The following is a 16490-nucleotide window of genomic DNA, read 5'->3' as shown; positions in this document are numbered from 1 at the left end:
ACTTTGGTCCAAATATGTCTTTCAGCAGTTCAGATAAGGCAACGTTGTTTATTTTGGGCATTTCCTCGTCCTAGGATTAATTAGGTTAGTATACCATTGATTAAGAGCCATGGTGGTTAGAATGCAGTATTACAGGCTAATTATGCCGACTGCCAACAGTTCAATTTTCCCCGGTAGAGTCAGCCTTCTATCCTTCCGAGGTGGGTAAAATGAGCACCCAGATTGTTGGGGGCAATATGCTGACTTTGTAAACCAGTTAGAGAGGGCTATAAAGCAGTGTGAAGCTGTATATAAGTCTAAGTGCTATTGCTGTTGCTATTGTTATTATTGGATAATTTAACATTCCCAGTGGTTGAAATAACCAAGTGGGAAGAATGTAGCAGCAAACATCCAAATGTGTATTTCAAAGAGGACCAATATTTAGAAGTTGATGAGCAAAATTGAAACCACCACCACCCGTCAGTGAAAAAATTGTCTTTCATGAAACCAGTCTCTGGTGCCAAAAAAGTTCAGGACCGCCGCTGTACATTATATATAGGAAACTGCATGTTACTTTATTTTCTGTTGATTCATTGATCTTTTGGATGTTTTAAGTAGGTGTTTGTATTCAGAAATTGTTTTATTTTTACAGTTGTAACAAATGGTAAATATTGTTGCCCAAAGATCTACTTTAACCACCGATGCTTCTCAGGACCTTATCTTAACAAAGGGAGAATTGCAGAACTCCCACAATCTGTAGGACCTGGGAATTGCGTCCTTGTTCTTAAAGAGGTAAGGGCATCTGCAATGCATGGCTATGTATCTGCAGCACCATTTACTCATTTGGGTATTATTTGGGGAAGAATGTTGGGATTTTGTTAGGAGAAGATAGTGCTAAGTGCTATTGCTGTTGTTATTGTATAATACTTTATGATGAACTGCCATGGTATAGTTTTAGATCAGGAGTGCAATATAACATCTACATTATCAGACATTTTAAAGCTCCTCCTCCATCCTAATCTTCTTGGAGACTAATACATGAACATAGTGCTTGCCCAATGGCTCCTATTCCATGCTCCTACTTATTTTGATTCTTTACACTTTGCTCCCATTCCTACTGCACCTTCCTTTCTTCTTTTTCCACCTACGCTATTCCCTTCTCCTTTTTTTTTTTTGGTTGGAGCTTGACAGACTCAAAGCTGCTTCCACTTCTCTGACTGGCACCCAGAGTGGAAGGAAAAGCATTCCTTTCACTAACTAGCATCTAATCACGGGAAATAATACATCACTGCACTTCTAGACTGATAAGTTGTGGTTAGAACTGGCATAAAAAACAATTTCAAGCTGCTAGTGTATGTGAGTATTTTTGTTTGTCCCTATGAAATAGTTTTTATCATTTTTAAAATGAGGTTTTTTTTAAAGCTATAATATAAGCACACTGAAATATTTTGTTTTGAAAAAGGTAAATAAAGTACAAATTTGCTACAACTAAATAAAAAACTAAAGGAAAAAAATAGATTTTTATAAGGTTTATAATTAATTTTCTGTTTCCTAGAAATGCCTAAGGGATGTATGGGTTATGTACCAGGGACTGAATTTTGTAGCAGCAGAAACTGCCCAAGGCAAAATACCAAATTTGATGAGTCGGTAATTGGATCTGTTATGACAAATCTATAATCATTTGAGAACATCCCAGATTATTATAGCCGCCTTCGGGAATTTCAGCTACACATTAGATGTTATTGGTAAATGCTGCTTATTGGCAGCATTGTCGGATACTCTTTAATACTCAAGATTCAGCATTGCTACATAATTTTTATGATATTTAGGCAGTCATGTTCAATATTCAAGGTCTATATGTCTGGTCCTTTCAGAATTTTTCTTGGTGGGGAGGTGTATATTTCTTTATTTAAATCCATTCTGACCAACCCTAGCAATGCTTTTTCCTTTTTTTCATTCTGTAATAAATGGCGTCTGCTATTTCACTACCTCTTGTGAAACTTCTTCAAATTCCCTTTCATTAACTCATTCATAGCTTGGCTACTTATCTCCTCTGCCAGTTCCCATAATCCTCCTGCTCAGTGAAATTCTCTTCACAACCTGTTTCCATCTTGTCACCTGCACCATACTTCTCTGTCACCATCATTCCCTTATTGATATATTGAGACTATTACTCCCATTATTATCAGGCAGCATTGTCAATCTTAGAATTGTAGTCTTAGATATTTGAGGACGTTTGCTTGGAAGAAGTTTGTCTCCTCCAGACTCTATACTTTTCTTATTTATCATTAAGAATATATATTCATATTTTAGTATATTTTATATATACTGTAAGGTTCGCGGTGGCTCAGTGGCTAAAACGCTGAGCTTGTCGATTGAAAGGTCGGCAGTTCAGCAGTTCGAATCCTGAGTGCCGCGTATCGGGGTGAGCTCCCGTTACTTGTCCCAGCTTCTGCCAACCTAGCAGTTCAAAAGCACGTAAAAATTGCAAGTAGAAAAATAGGGACCACCTTTGGTGGGAAGGTAACGCCAGCATTCTGGCGTTTAGTCATGCTGGCCACATGACCACTGAGATGCCTTCGGACAGCCCTGGCTCTTAGGCTTTGAAACAGAGATGAGCACCACCCCCTAGAGTTGGGAACGACTAGCAAATATGTGCAAGGGGAACCTTTACCTTATATACTGTGTATTATATTTTAGTATAAGGCCAAACTATTATTTCCTTGGCAATCAAAAGAAATGAAATGTGCATAGAAATAAAGCATTCTAGAATAAAATTGAGGAAAATTAATAAAAACGTTGTATTACACTGAAGGTGGAATGCTACTAGATTTTGGAATCTCTGTTTCAAATTATATACTATTAAGTGCTTGGCTGAGAGCCAGTTTGGTGCAGTAGTTAAGTACCAGGCTAGAAAGTGGGAGGTTGCGAATTTGCGTCCCACCTTAGACAAATAAAATCACCTGGAAGACCTTGGCCCAGTCACTCTTTCTCAGCCCTAGGAAGGAGGTAAGAGCAATCCACTTCTAAAATCTTTCCAAGAAAATTGCAGGAATTAATAATAAGGTTTGTTTTGCCTTTATACTTACAAACTTGTTATGCTGGTCATATAAATAGAGTCAAACAGCTAAGTCACAATAATATATTAAAATAAATCTTATTGATCACATTAATATTACATCTATTTTTCTCTCTTTCTGAATTTAGGTTCTCTCTTTGTTGATCAATGCTGCTTATAAACCTAGCCGTGTTCTTAGAGAAATACAACTAGATGAAGAAGCTTCATGGCATGGATATGGGGAGACTTTGAAAGCAAAGTAAAATACTCCATATAATTTATATTTTGTATTAGGGCTAATTAGTTATACTGACCACAGTTTTGGCATGGCACTTTCAGGACTTAATTGGCAGAAGCTTGAACTTTCCGAGTATACTAGAACTTTCCTGCATGAATGGACTTTTATCCATATGCTATTTGCCCCCCCCCCCCCCACTCCCACCTAAATCCTTAAAAATCAAAAGCTGCCAGGATAATGTAGCTGCAGTAGAAATCCTAATTGTAGATAAAAATTGTCCTCATATTAGAAGTCATTTGAAGGGTTGACAAGCCACATGAGATATCAGCACTGTTTGGATTCAGGACTGTCTTTCTGCCGGGGAATAAAACCTGTGACAAACCAACTAGCCCCTTTCAGTCTCTCCACTCTGTAATTTAATTTAGGCTGGAGGAACGGGTTTTGGTTGGCTGCATGGGAGATGGTGGGAAAGGGAAAGCTGCTAGTCTCATCTTAGTATTTCCTAATTAAACCCTCTGCTCCACTGAAGCTGTTTTTACATGGAAATAACAAGCACACCAATTTAATAACCATCTTTGGGCTGCCTTAAGCAACTGATTTATTTATTCAGTCAAAGGTTAAGAGGCTTACTCAAGCAGAAAGGGAATGAAAGACTGGGTTATTACAATTTCTTTTATTTGCATTTGCTTTGAAAGTCACTTGATAAAATAATATTAAGGCTATTCCAGAGCACTTCTCATAATAATACCTGAAATAGAAAAGACCTCAGTAGTTCAGAAACTACTGCTGTTTCAGCTGTGGCTGATAATGGGTTAGTCTCTTTTCCCTGTTGTCTGGAATAATTGTTAGTAAACCAGTACTGCCTTCAGATCCTTTGATGATCCTTTCTTAGAGAAAAGCTGGAGGCTATAATATTTGTAATAAACCAAAAAGGCAAGCATTTTTAACACAGGTATTGCTTTAATGTACAAAAAAGGAAAATAATATAAAAAGAACAAAAACAAACGGTAGCATATACAGGTAGTCCTCAGTTCACAATGGTAATCGGGAATCAGAATTTCCGTCGCTAAGCAATGTGGTTATAAAGCATGATGCCATGTGATCACATCACAGAGATGGCAATCCTTTTTATTGTTAAGTGAGAATTATGCATCAGTAAGTGAGAACTTCACATGACTGGGACTTGTGTCTTTCTGCCAGCTTCCAACAAGCAAAGTCAGTGGGAAAGTTTGCAAGGAGTTGCAAGTCATAGATATGACAAGCCTTTCTTTAGGCAGCTATCGAGGAGGATGCTCCCATACCCTCATATAATGTTTATTTCCTTTCATTGTTAGATACTGTACTTGTGTTTATTTCTGTGCTGTCCAAACTCAGCAAGGAATTGGACATCTTTGTATATCTAAATGAATGAATAAATAGTTAGTTAGTTAGTTAGTTAGTTAGTTAGTTAGTTAGTTAGTTAGTTAGTTAGTTAAAACCAAGAAATTTAACATATGGTGCTATCCCATTTACTCAAATTTCTTCCTCTCTTTATGTTTAGGACTGGCCTAACTCACATTTTAATCCATTGTTTAATAATTATTTATTTAATAAGCTACAGTTCATTGGACTTGCACAGATATAGGCCATGATTTACAAATCAAAATAGCATAAACCATGGGTTTATAAATAGCATAAGCCATATGGTAGACTTTGGTTTGGTTACTGTACTGTATGAAGCCACCTCGTGTTTATTCCTGTGTTTCTGTGTTTACTTTTGCCTTTCCTTATTAATGAAACCTTCCTTTGCTACAGATATAAAGGAAAGAGCTATCGAGCTACGGTGGAGGTGGTAAGAACAGCTGATCGAGTTGCAGACTTCTGCAGGCAGACCTGCATCAAACTGGAATGTTGTCCAAATCTTTTTGGCCCCCAAATGGTGCTAGACAAATGTTCTGAGAACTGCTCTGTTCTAACAAAAACCAAATACAGTAAGTAATTGTATTATTGGCTTTTATTTGCTCCAAAACATGTAGGCAGTTAGAAAGAGCATTTTTCAATAAAAATACAGTATCCCAACAGCTTTATGATGGCTGCAAGTTGGCACTTCCTAGGGCTTTCAGTAAACAGAAACAAAGCCTATAGTGGTGTAACTGGATTACAGCCAGTTGTTTGGATCACATACTGGCCCGTGAATTAATGCTACTTAATCAATAATAAAACATGGATACCGTTTATGATTAATGGTCTTCTACTTCACCATGAAGTGCCCACATTTTGGGCTTCAGACATTACAGTATCTCAAATCAAATTATGACGGCATTAAATTGAAAAAAATATATACATTCGAAAATAATCTTGCAGTTCTTCTTCATAAAAATTAAATAATTTCTTACTGAATGGAGAAATCCAGTATGATGCTGGGTTCACACAAGTTTAGCCAAAATCTAGCAAAGCATGTTATGGCTAAGTGCATAACCATTGTCACTGTAATTGCTGAAAGCTTTTTTTTTTTTTGCTTGTTTCAGATTTTAGTAAAAAATAAAGTGCTACATTCACTTTCCTTAGCACCTTACATATTACCTTTTCTGTTTGATACCCCCTCCAGATAACCCTTCTTTGTATTATTTGTTCCTTTGGGAAAAATGGCTCTTCTCTTTGATTACATCTCAGGGTAGCGTAACTGTTGTGTTAAGAAACCTGAATCCTAATTCTTGTAGACCAGTTATACTTGTAAGTAGGCAGACAACCTATCCTGCTTTTTGTAAATACTTTGCTATTTTTCCTAAGGCATATCCCATCATTGCTACTACAGTAATGTAAAGGTTGCACACAACCAAAATAAGCTCTCTATATAATAAGAGTACTTCTAAGGTCTTATCTTTTTAAGGACTAACAAATGATGAATTGTGTTTCATGACAATAACTCTTTTTTCTTTTAACCTCCTGCAGCCCATTATTATGGAAAGCGGAGAAACAAAAGGATTGGCCGACCACCTAGTATCCACAGCAACATTGAGGCAAGCATGAAAAAAGCAAACAGGAAAAGAAAAAAACGGAAAAACTTCTTTGTTCATAAGAAGAAGCGATCTTCTACCTCTGTAGATAACACACCAGTGGGATCACCCCAAGTAGGCAACTAGGGGGAATGGATTTAATATGCAAGTCTATATATAGAGATTGTGGGATAAAGAGGTTGCTAATCCGTGCTATTCTGAGTCGTTCTGTATTATTTCTCAGGAAAGTGGAGGTGAAGATGAGGATGATCAGGATGAGATAGATGAGGAGTCCCTTACTGAAGACAGTACCTCTGAGCATCAGGAAGAACTGTCTGAAGTATCAGAGAAGAAATCACAGTCATCTTCCCCAACACAGAGTGAGCAGTCTCATTTTGGGGCTCCAGACCGGGACAAACGGAAAAGAAAACTACGGACTTTTTCTTTCTCAGATGATGAAAATAGGCCACCTTCGCCAAAGGTATATTTTGATTTTAAAACATGTAACAAACATCAAGCTTTTCAGCAAGTCTCTTTCACCAAGTCTCTCACTCTCTCTCTCCTTCTCCCTCTCTCTCCCTCTCCCTCCCTCCCTCCCTGATGTTTGCTAGATCTATCTACTATGTAATTTAGCAAGCTTAGAAGTATATTTCACTGCCTGTAAAATTTGTACAATTTCCCTTAAATGTCTCTCTAGTGGCTTGAGGGACGGGGGTGATTTCAGCTCACTTGGTCAACCTGACCTTTAAAAAAAATCTGAGAAACCAATTTTCTTATTTTTTCTTTCTCCAGGAATTAAATCTACATTTAAAGACAGATGATTGACCTTTATTTCTTAACTAATTGTTTGCGATTTAAAGCACATAAAATGCACCTTTGTGGCCTATGTGCTAGTCCTTGTTATATCTGAATGTAATAACCTTTATCAACAATTTTGTACCTCTTAATTACCATGTGCATTCAAGTAATTTATGTGTGTATGTGTGCGTCTGAATTTGACATTTTCTTCCAATTGTGGGAATAAAGCAAAACTTCTTCAGTAGGTCTTTACCATGATCTCAGAACACAGAAAAGTAGTTAAGGAAATAATAGAAAATACAATGCTGCTTTAGTAAAAATAATCAGAAATGTAAGTATCTTTACGGCAGAAGATGCTATATTAAGTCTGTAGAATTCTGTTCATTATGAAACATTTTTACCCTCATCTCTGAGAATTCGAGGTCACTTATTTCTGATCACAAATTGAGGGTACATATTTGTAGGATTTGTGAAATTATAATTAACTAATTATAATGTATAATTATAATGTATAATAATTGTAATTATAATATACCATTATAGTATATAATTAATTAATTATCATGATCTGCTTTAGGATATCACACAGGAGCAACTAAAATGTAGAAAAAGATGTATGCTATTGATCCGGATGAAATAAAATTCAGGTTCAGATCATACAACAATAGATTAGAATCACAATCAGTCTTGATTATCCCTTTAAATAACATAAATCAGATATTGCCTACACTCAGACTACCTACATTTATGACTGTTTAATAGTTATATGCCTAATTCTCAAAGGTACATGAAAAATGAATGTCATCAAATTAAATCCAAAATATTACAAAATGCCCAGTCTCTGTTGTATATATCTCAGGGCCACTCTTATATATTATTTATAATTTAGAGAAGTCTGATTATTTATATGGCAATTTCAAGTGTCTCTTTGCCATCCTTTTTTCTTTTACTAATCCTTTTGGCAGGGTTTTTTGTACAGAATTCTGTCTTTTTTTATTTTAAGAAATTGCACAACTGGGGTAACTTACTTAACTTACTGCAGGTAGACCTCGACTTACAACAGTTCATTTAGTGCCTGTTCAAAGTTACAACGGCACTGAATAAAGTGACTTATGACCATTTTTCACACTTACAACCGTTGCAGCATCCCCATGGTAACTTGATCAAAATTTAGACACTTAGCAATTATCACATACCATATTTTTCGGAGTATAGGACGCTCCGGACTATAAGATGCACCTACCTTTTTTGGTGAGGAAAACAAGAAAAAGAAATCTGCCCTTGCCTCCCAGCAATTTTGCCTCGTTGCAGCAAACAGTAAATAGCCTGCTTTACTTTCATTTTCGTTTTTAGCATACCTTGATTAGCACAAGAAAAAAAAAAAATCTGCTCCCAACAATTTACCTCCTTGCAGCAAGCAGCAGAGGCCTGCGCAAAACAGCTGAAAGTCGGGAGGCTGATCCAACAGACAATCGACTTGTGCTAATTAGGCTGTGCTGAAGCTGAAATGGGCTGTTTCTTCTTGCTGCTTGCTGCAAGGAGGTAAATTACTGGGAGGCAGAGGCCAAAGGGTGGGGGCCAGTGGGTGGGTGGGGCTACATTCAGTGTATAAGACGCATCTAAATTTTCACCCCCTTTTAGGGTGGAAAAAGTATGTCTTATACTCCGAAAAATATGGTATTTATGATGGTTGCAGTGTCCTGGGGTCACATGATCACCTTTTGACATTGCAAAGTGAATGGGGAAGCCAGATTCACTTTTATTACTAATTTAACAACTGCAGTGATTCACTTAATACCTTTAGCAAGAAAAGTCGTAAAATTGGGCAAAATTCACTTAAGAACTGTCTCGCTTAGCATCAGAAATTTTGAGTTCAATTCAGAGGTGGGTTTCAGCAGGTTCTGACCAGTTCTGGAGAACAGGTAGCGGAAATTTTGAGTAGTTCCAAGAATCTGTAAATACCACCTCTGACTGGCCCCGTCCCCATCTATTTGCCTCCTGAGTCCCAGCTGATCAGGAGGAAATGGGGATTTTGCAGTAACCTTCTCCTGGAGTGGGGAGGGAATGGAGGTTTTACAATATCCTTCCCCTGCCACGCCTTCCATGCCACGCCCACAGAACCGGTAGTAACAATTTTTTGAATCCCACTACTGGTTCAATTGTGGTCGTAAGTCGAGGGCTACCTGTACTATATGTTCTGTATTCAAGTTCACTGTCATGTTTTCAGGACAGTGCATATGTTATGCCTCAACAATAGGACTTCTTTTTACCCTCAGAATACTGGGTCAGTGGATCTTCTAATTCATATAGAACATTTTTACGTTCTGAAAATGATATCTCTAAGGAAGAAAAAGTGATATTTTTGTCTTTATGTCTTGTGGCATAGGAAATAAAGATAGAAGTTGATGAAAAATTACAGCTGGATAGCAATCCTCTGGAATGGAGTGTAGCAGATGTTGTGCGGTTCCTTAAATCTACAGATTGTGCGCCATTAGCTAGAATATTTCTGGATCAGGTATGTTTTATTATTGGCTTTAGATAATTGACTCCATGAAACCATTATGTCAAATAAAATAACATTTTGATCATTTTTACCTCTGTTTATACATGCATATGTGTAATTTATACATATGCATATATATATATATATATAAATTATTGGGAACGTTTTAATGTAAAAACTAACATTCCTCAGATTTTCTTTGGACTAAGTGAGGCCATTTACCATACTTTCAACTTTATCATTAGGCCTTTTTCCTTAATGTCAGTATGTATAAGTTTATTTAATTTAAATTAATGTATTTATATCACTGTCTATCTCACAGGATTCTTAAAACACAATGGGTAGAATACACATAATATAGAAACATAAAAACTTTTAAAAAAACAGAATTTCTCTGAGATGAGCTCTTTTCTAAATGTTGCTCTCTTTGGACTCAGTGAGACAGCAAATGTCTGACACCTGCAAAATATGTTTTGGGGTCAATTTATAATGAGCAGGGACAGTATTTTTCAATTTGAAAGCTACTGGCACATTTGATTGCTAATAGGTAAAGTTTTTAACCCAGAATCACATGAAAAATCTTGCTGTGCTGCCTCATTGTGGCAATTAGGGGTGTATATATAAGGCATGAAGATCATCGTAGCTACCAGTTCAAGCAAGCAAGAACCTCTATTGGACAGCAATGCTATGGGATGATATTAAGAGTCAAATAATAATTTTAATGATAACACCAAAGACATCATTTTATACTGTGCAGGAAAAGGCAATGGTAAACCGCTGCTGTATTTCATCAAGAAAAGTACATGGATAGACAAAAACAATTAATACAGTGCCAGATGACAGGCTCCTCAGATCAGTGGCACGGAACATATTATTGAGGAAAAGTTGATAATCTTTCTGAGTGCAAATGGTATTTATGAAATGACTAGACCAGTGTTTCTCAACCTTGGCATCTTTAAGATACGTGGATTTCAATTCCCAGAATTCCCTATCCAGCATGTTAGCTAGAGAATTCTGAAAGTTGTCCACACATCTTATTTTATATTGCTGTCATATCCATCTTTCTTTCTTGTTCTTTTTATTCCTCTCCTTACATCCAGTTTATTTTAGTTACTATAATGTGTGTAGTTTCTTACCAAAGCATTATTTCTTTATACAGGTAATCCCTGAGTAACAAAACTTTGAAGTTATGTGATAAGCGCCCCCTAGCGTTTATGAACGACCTGAAATTATTAATGTTGCAGTACCACGGCAGTTGTTTGCCTTTACGAACAACTGCAGAGGCTCTGCAACATTCGTCCTGCCTATTCAGATACCTGCCAGGTCTTCACAGGCATTCTACCTATGAAGGCTCACATACCTTGAGAAGATCTCCTCTCTCTCACGGTTTCTTTGCTTGCTTCGTTGCTTCAGGCTTTTGGTGCATTTGCAGATAACAGAGCCCTAACATACCACAAGTTTATGCAAGATCACTAACGCAAGATCTCGTGCAACTAATCTCACATGATCTCACACTTTAGGCCTCTATTCTCTGCGAATTGAGGCTTGAACAATTGTAAATGGAAGAAAAGCTTCAGGCCTTCCCTCCCCTTGCCGTTTCCTTGCTGAAGCTTGCAGGGAGATTGTGTCCTGTAAGCTTTGACAGTCCTTTGCAAAAAGCCTTTGTTGGCACCAGCGGAGCTTTGGAGGGTGGACCCGTCCTTCTGAAGCTCTCTTCCTACCGGCAAAGGTTTTTTGCAAAGGACTGCCGAAGTCTAGAGGGACGCAATCCTCAAGTGATTTGGTGGGGAGAAAGACCCAGAAGGGCGCATGCGGCCCTCCATGCCTCTTTTTTTGTTGCCAAAGGCTCCATCAAGTGCTTTTGCAGCGAGAAAGGAGGCCCAGAAGGGCACGCGCAGCCCTCCGCGCCTCATTTTCTTCACCAAAGGCTTCATCAAGTGCTTCGGCAGTGAGAAAGGGCCCCCAGAAGGGTGCAGGTGGTCCTCCACTCAATTTTGGTCGACAAAGCTTTCATCAAGCGCTTTGCTGATGACAAAGGAGGGAGCAGGCAAAGAATCAGAGAGGCTGAAGAGGAGACAGATCTTCATAAGGTAAATGACCCGGCGTGGCAGGATGCGGGGAGAGCAATTGTGGGGACCCCAGGGGAGGAAGAATGAGGTATCTCAGTGGGTTGGAGGCGGCCTTGGGTGGTCTGAAGCAGGTGGCCTGTTCCATCACTAGGCGGCCCATGGTCTTCTCCACCCCGCAATACCTCAAGCTGCACATTCAATTAGTGAATGCGTGGCTGAAGTGAAGGAGTGATTATGTTCAAATTATGCAATTCACTCTTAAAAATGCTCGGGTTAGGAATGGAATGGGCACACTCCATTACATTCATAACTCGAGGACTATCTGTAATGCATTATTGAAATGTTTAAATGATTTGGAAAAAAACCCACATTTCTTAATGTTAACTGCTATTTCTTCCTTTTCCTTTGATAGGAAATAGATGGGCAGGCACTTCTCTTGCTCACTCTTCCCACGGTTCAGGAGTGTATGGACTTGAAACTTGGCCCAGCCATTAAACTTTGCCATCACATTGAAAGGGTTAAATTTGCCTTCTACCAGCAGTTTGCCAACTAAAACAGGAGGAAGAAGATAAGCTGAACCTGAAATTTTGAAGCACAAGTGCAGTAACCTGCTTTTCCTTCGGCAGGAAGAACCAAGAAGGGTTAGATGGAAACTGCTTATGAACTGGCTTTACAGTTTTGCACTTTGAGTGGGGAAAATACTTGGAGCAAATATTAATGCAATCCTAACTTATCTTTGCAGCTGTCTTTTGGCTTAAAAAAGTAGTACTTACTCATTCTGTACATCAGGGCTTTTTTATGAATAAAAGATGATTTAAATATCTTTTGCGAGGAGAAAAAAAATCCTCCAGTTGTGGTATGGACAGAAAGAATTTACAGCATGTGGAAAGGAATGCAGAAGATGAGCACCTCTTTGCTGCTTGCTGAATGACCGTCCTCTTTTTTTTTTTTCTTCAATCTTGAAGATAATTTAAATGAGTAGATTAGCTGTTTGCCAAGATACGTGGTGTGGCCAAAAGCTTAAAAGTGAAATTGCAGCTTCTTTCTGTTTATTTTAGAGCCTGCTCTCTACCTCTAAAACCAAAAAAGGCTACAAAGCAAGTAAAAGAATGGTACAGCTACTGACTTTTCTGTAGTTAAATTATGGATGCCCCTCTTATTCTACTGTCCTGACAGAATCATAGTCTTTAGCAGCTACCGGATAGTCACAGACTGAAGAAGTAGCATTCTTTATTATGGAGAAATACTGATAAATGAAGATTGTGCCTGTCATGTTGCAGATAAAAGTAGAGGGGGAAAACTTAGAAATTGTGGATATTAATATGTGCTATGGGTAAGCTAAAGTTGCACAAAAATATTGCCACATCCCAGAAATATTTTTTAGGAAATATGTAGCTGTTTAGGGGAAATTACATGGTCTTCCCTTATTCTTATTTGCTTAAAAAACTGAATTTGCATCCTTAACAGAAGAATGAATTGAAACGCAGAGCTCCTTCTAGTTCTCAAATAACTAAATTTGTCAATTGTTAGTTTCGTAAATTCACCCATAGAACTTATACAGAAGAAAAATTGTGGCATAGTTTGCATGCCATACATACACATTAGGAGATGGAGTTTGGTTTGCTAAATGTATTGAGAACTCAACTGAGTTCATCAGTTTAATATGCTGATCTAATACAAAGAGCTACTACCCACAACTGCAGGAACAAGCTGATGCTTTAACATGTTTTGAATGGAAAACTAGGTTTTATGGAAGCTAGAAGGACCAGAGTAGTTTCTGCATTTCTACTATTACATAGGTACATATATTGTGGCTTCAGCCATTGAGTATTTATTATTCACAAGTTAGATCAAAGCATTGGTGACTTGTTGGAGAGTCATGTTGGAGGGCATATTAAATACTTTTAGGAAGAGAGAGAATGTGGTATCTTGAAAGAAATTTCTTCATAACTTATTTAGCTATATGGAATCCTAAAGTAGAGACAGAATGATTTCATGCTTCAGGTTTCAGTCAAAGTAGGTTTAATACATGAAATGTTATGTAACTGAACATATGGGCCAGGTTTGCAATTAGATTTGTATACTGAAATTAGTGCTATTCAGATGCTCCATTATTTATAAGAACATGCATGTGTGTGAAAGTATAAATGCCTGTTTGGCATCAGAAAGAATATTGGGTTTTTTTGTAAAAAAAAATAAATATCAGGCTCAATGTAATTCTTGCTTTATTTAATTAGCTCCAATTGGAATACGTTCATGTCTTCAAACTTGTATGTCTAAGATTTTCAGGGTTTTTCAAGTAAAGCTTTCATATGCCATATATTGCTGTGAGTAATATTTTCAATGCCAGTAAAACAGATGCTGGCTTATTTAGGTTATATTTATAGGTTGACATTCCAGTCTTGTTCTATCGTTTTGGTCTTAGTATAACCATTAAGGGTTTTCCAAAAAAAGATGTTTTCCATTACTTGTTACTTTGAATGAGTCATTTCTATGCAACACGTGAGAAACGGATATATTTCATTTCTTGAGACCAATTCAAGCATGTCTTGTGGATTGAAGTTTAAAAGGTTTATAACACAATCTGTAAAATATTCTATATATAGTTCTGAAATATTATCTAAGTTTCGTAAAATGTAATTTAATCTATAAATCATTCATCTCTTTCCTGTTATTGCCCTGAGGAGTCAGCCAGTCTTACCTGCTTTGCTACTGATATGACATTCAAAGCTTGTTGGAATATTAAAATTGATTAAGGAAAGTCTGCAAAGTTAGATAACATTGTATATTTTTACAAGGCCAGTGACATTCTAGCTAGGAAATATTATGCTGGTTTCAAGGCCTACATTAATATTTACCTAAAGCAGAGAGAGAGAGAGTGGAAAGGTAAACATAGTTTTCAGAACTCTGGTGCTAATTGCTATAGAAAAAGCATATTAAAAATTATTAGAAAGTGGCAGCAAACTAGATTTTCTCATGATTGGTGTCTTGAGGAAACACTTTAAAATTTGGGAAGATAGAAAATCATTTAGCCTACTCTGAAAACACAAGCTACTTTTTTGAAGTTGACAAATGTACAAAATATTATTTCTGTAATTTTACTCTGTAGTTGCCATTTTTATTATTCTAAAGATTTGGGAGAAAGAAGCAATCCAATATTTCATATAGTTACTGAATTGAGCACACAATTTCTGAAGGTCAGAGGGGTTTTTTTTGTATTACTAGCCAAACTTTTATCAGTTAAGAAGAGTTGAATAAAAGGTTTTTGCAAAAGATGTTTGCCAAAATGTAAAGTCTAAAGCCAGGATATCAGCCATTTTGTTTCTTTCTGTAAATACTATAACACTGTATGAGTTCACTCAAGATGTACTGCCAAATGTTTTAGCAGATATAAAATTCAACATTTTAAATGAAGGTCTTTAAAAGCCATTTTTGGCTTTGTCTAAGTTAGTGAAAATCTGCTGTGAAAATTTTTAGAATACCCAATAGTTGCTAAGCACAAAGAAACTGACATTGCCTGGAAACCTCACTGGTGTAAATTTCACTATATTCCAGGTACTTATGTTGGTATTAAAGTTTCCCCAAAATATCTATAAATGACCTTTATATTTGAAGGCAGCCTTAAGGGTAAGAAGTCAGAATGGATTTTGAAAGGATAAAACTAGTTTAAAAACTATGTTATATCTATAACTCAGTAGTATTTGTTGCATGTGCAGCAATCTAATCCTCCTTCCCTTGACTTGGTTTTATAACAAATGGATTGTATACTGAAGGCCATGAATGTGAATTTTTTTTTATATCATGTTTCAAAATTATCAACACTGGAGAAGCACCAGCACACAGTGTTTACTCCTCATAAGTACTTGCTTGCTAGAAATAGGTTGTATTATTTATATTCTTTTAAGCAATTCTTTTTTAAAAAACTGTAAAAACCAAATTCCATGCAGGAGAGAACTTGCTGTTTCCTTCAGTTAATAAATTCAAAGTTCCACTATTTGTCCTGTACAAGGCTAGAATCTGGAATCCCTAGACATTTCGAACTTCGGGATTCGAAGGATTGATTTAAAATAGATTTGGGGGGGATGAAAAATATAATAGGATTGATTTAAAATAGATTTGGGGGGATGAAAAATATATCTTTTTGTTTGCCCTATGGAGCCTTATATACCTTATAATTACTGAAGGTTTGTATTCATCAGCTTCTCCAACAGCTATCTTGCTTCATTTTCACCCATTGTGCACACCTCTTCTGTTCTGATTGTTCCCTTAATGTTCATAGACAATCAAAACCTCTTGAAAGAGCCTCTAAGGCAGGTACTGCCAGCATATTTCTTAGTTGTAATAGCTCATTGGACATGCACTTTCTTGCTTTGCTCTAAAAAAAGATTAAAGATGTATATTGTGTTGTCTTTTCTGCTTGCTGTATTTTTACTTTAATTAATATATATGTGTGTGCGTGTGTGTGAACTGAAGGTAAAATTTTGAAAGTAGAAGATATGCACATAAAATGTCTACTGAAGCACCTTCTTTGTTGCCTAGGTGCATCAGGTAAAGGGTTTTAAAATATTTTAGATTATTTGACTTGTTCTGTAAATGAATGTATATAATTTTGTGGTACTTCATGACCGTTTTAAGTGGTTGTAAGAAAATTAAAAATACTTAAATTGGTGCCAGTTTCCTTTGATATTGTTGTCTGCTTGGAGTCTTTCATTACTAAAGAAAAAGTAGACTTGAAAATTCATAGCAGTATATGTGAATTTCTAAATATTTTACATAGGTTTTTTTAAAAAAACAACCTGCAGTTTTCAAATCCTGGAGCTAATTGGCTATTGTCATCTTAACAATTTTCTAAGAAACATTTCTATTTTGG

At 36.7% G+C, this 16490-nt stretch overlaps 1 protein-coding gene across 2 annotated transcripts in view; it reads left to right on the top strand.

Moving 5' to 3' along the window:
• SFMBT1 (Scm like with four mbt domains 1) overlaps positions 1–16288 on the top strand; it is a 129687-nt gene extending 113399 nt beyond the window's left edge. For both annotated transcript variants that reach the window (XM_034438894.3, XM_034438903.3), the window contains exons 15-21: positions 632–771; positions 3187–3296; positions 5070–5245; positions 6207–6385; positions 6495–6731; positions 9435–9563; positions 12033–16288. In XM_034438894.3, the coding sequence (XP_034294785.1) occupies positions 632–771; positions 3187–3296; positions 5070–5245; positions 6207–6385; positions 6495–6731; positions 9435–9563; positions 12033–12173 (1112 nt within the window). In that variant the 3' untranslated portion in view covers positions 12174–16288. The remainder of the gene's footprint in view (positions 1–631; positions 772–3186; positions 3297–5069; positions 5246–6206; positions 6386–6494; positions 6732–9434; positions 9564–12032) is intronic.
• Positions 16289–16490: the final 202 nt, after the last annotated feature.

Source organism: Pantherophis guttatus, chromosome 2 (assembly GCF_059756535.1).
Source record: "Pantherophis guttatus breed Tessera chromosome 2, ASM5975653v1, whole genome shotgun sequence".
In the NCBI taxonomy this organism is placed as follows: Eukaryota; Metazoa; Chordata; class Lepidosauria; order Squamata; family Colubridae; genus Pantherophis; species Pantherophis guttatus.
This window is presented reverse-complemented; position numbering and strand designations above follow the sequence as displayed.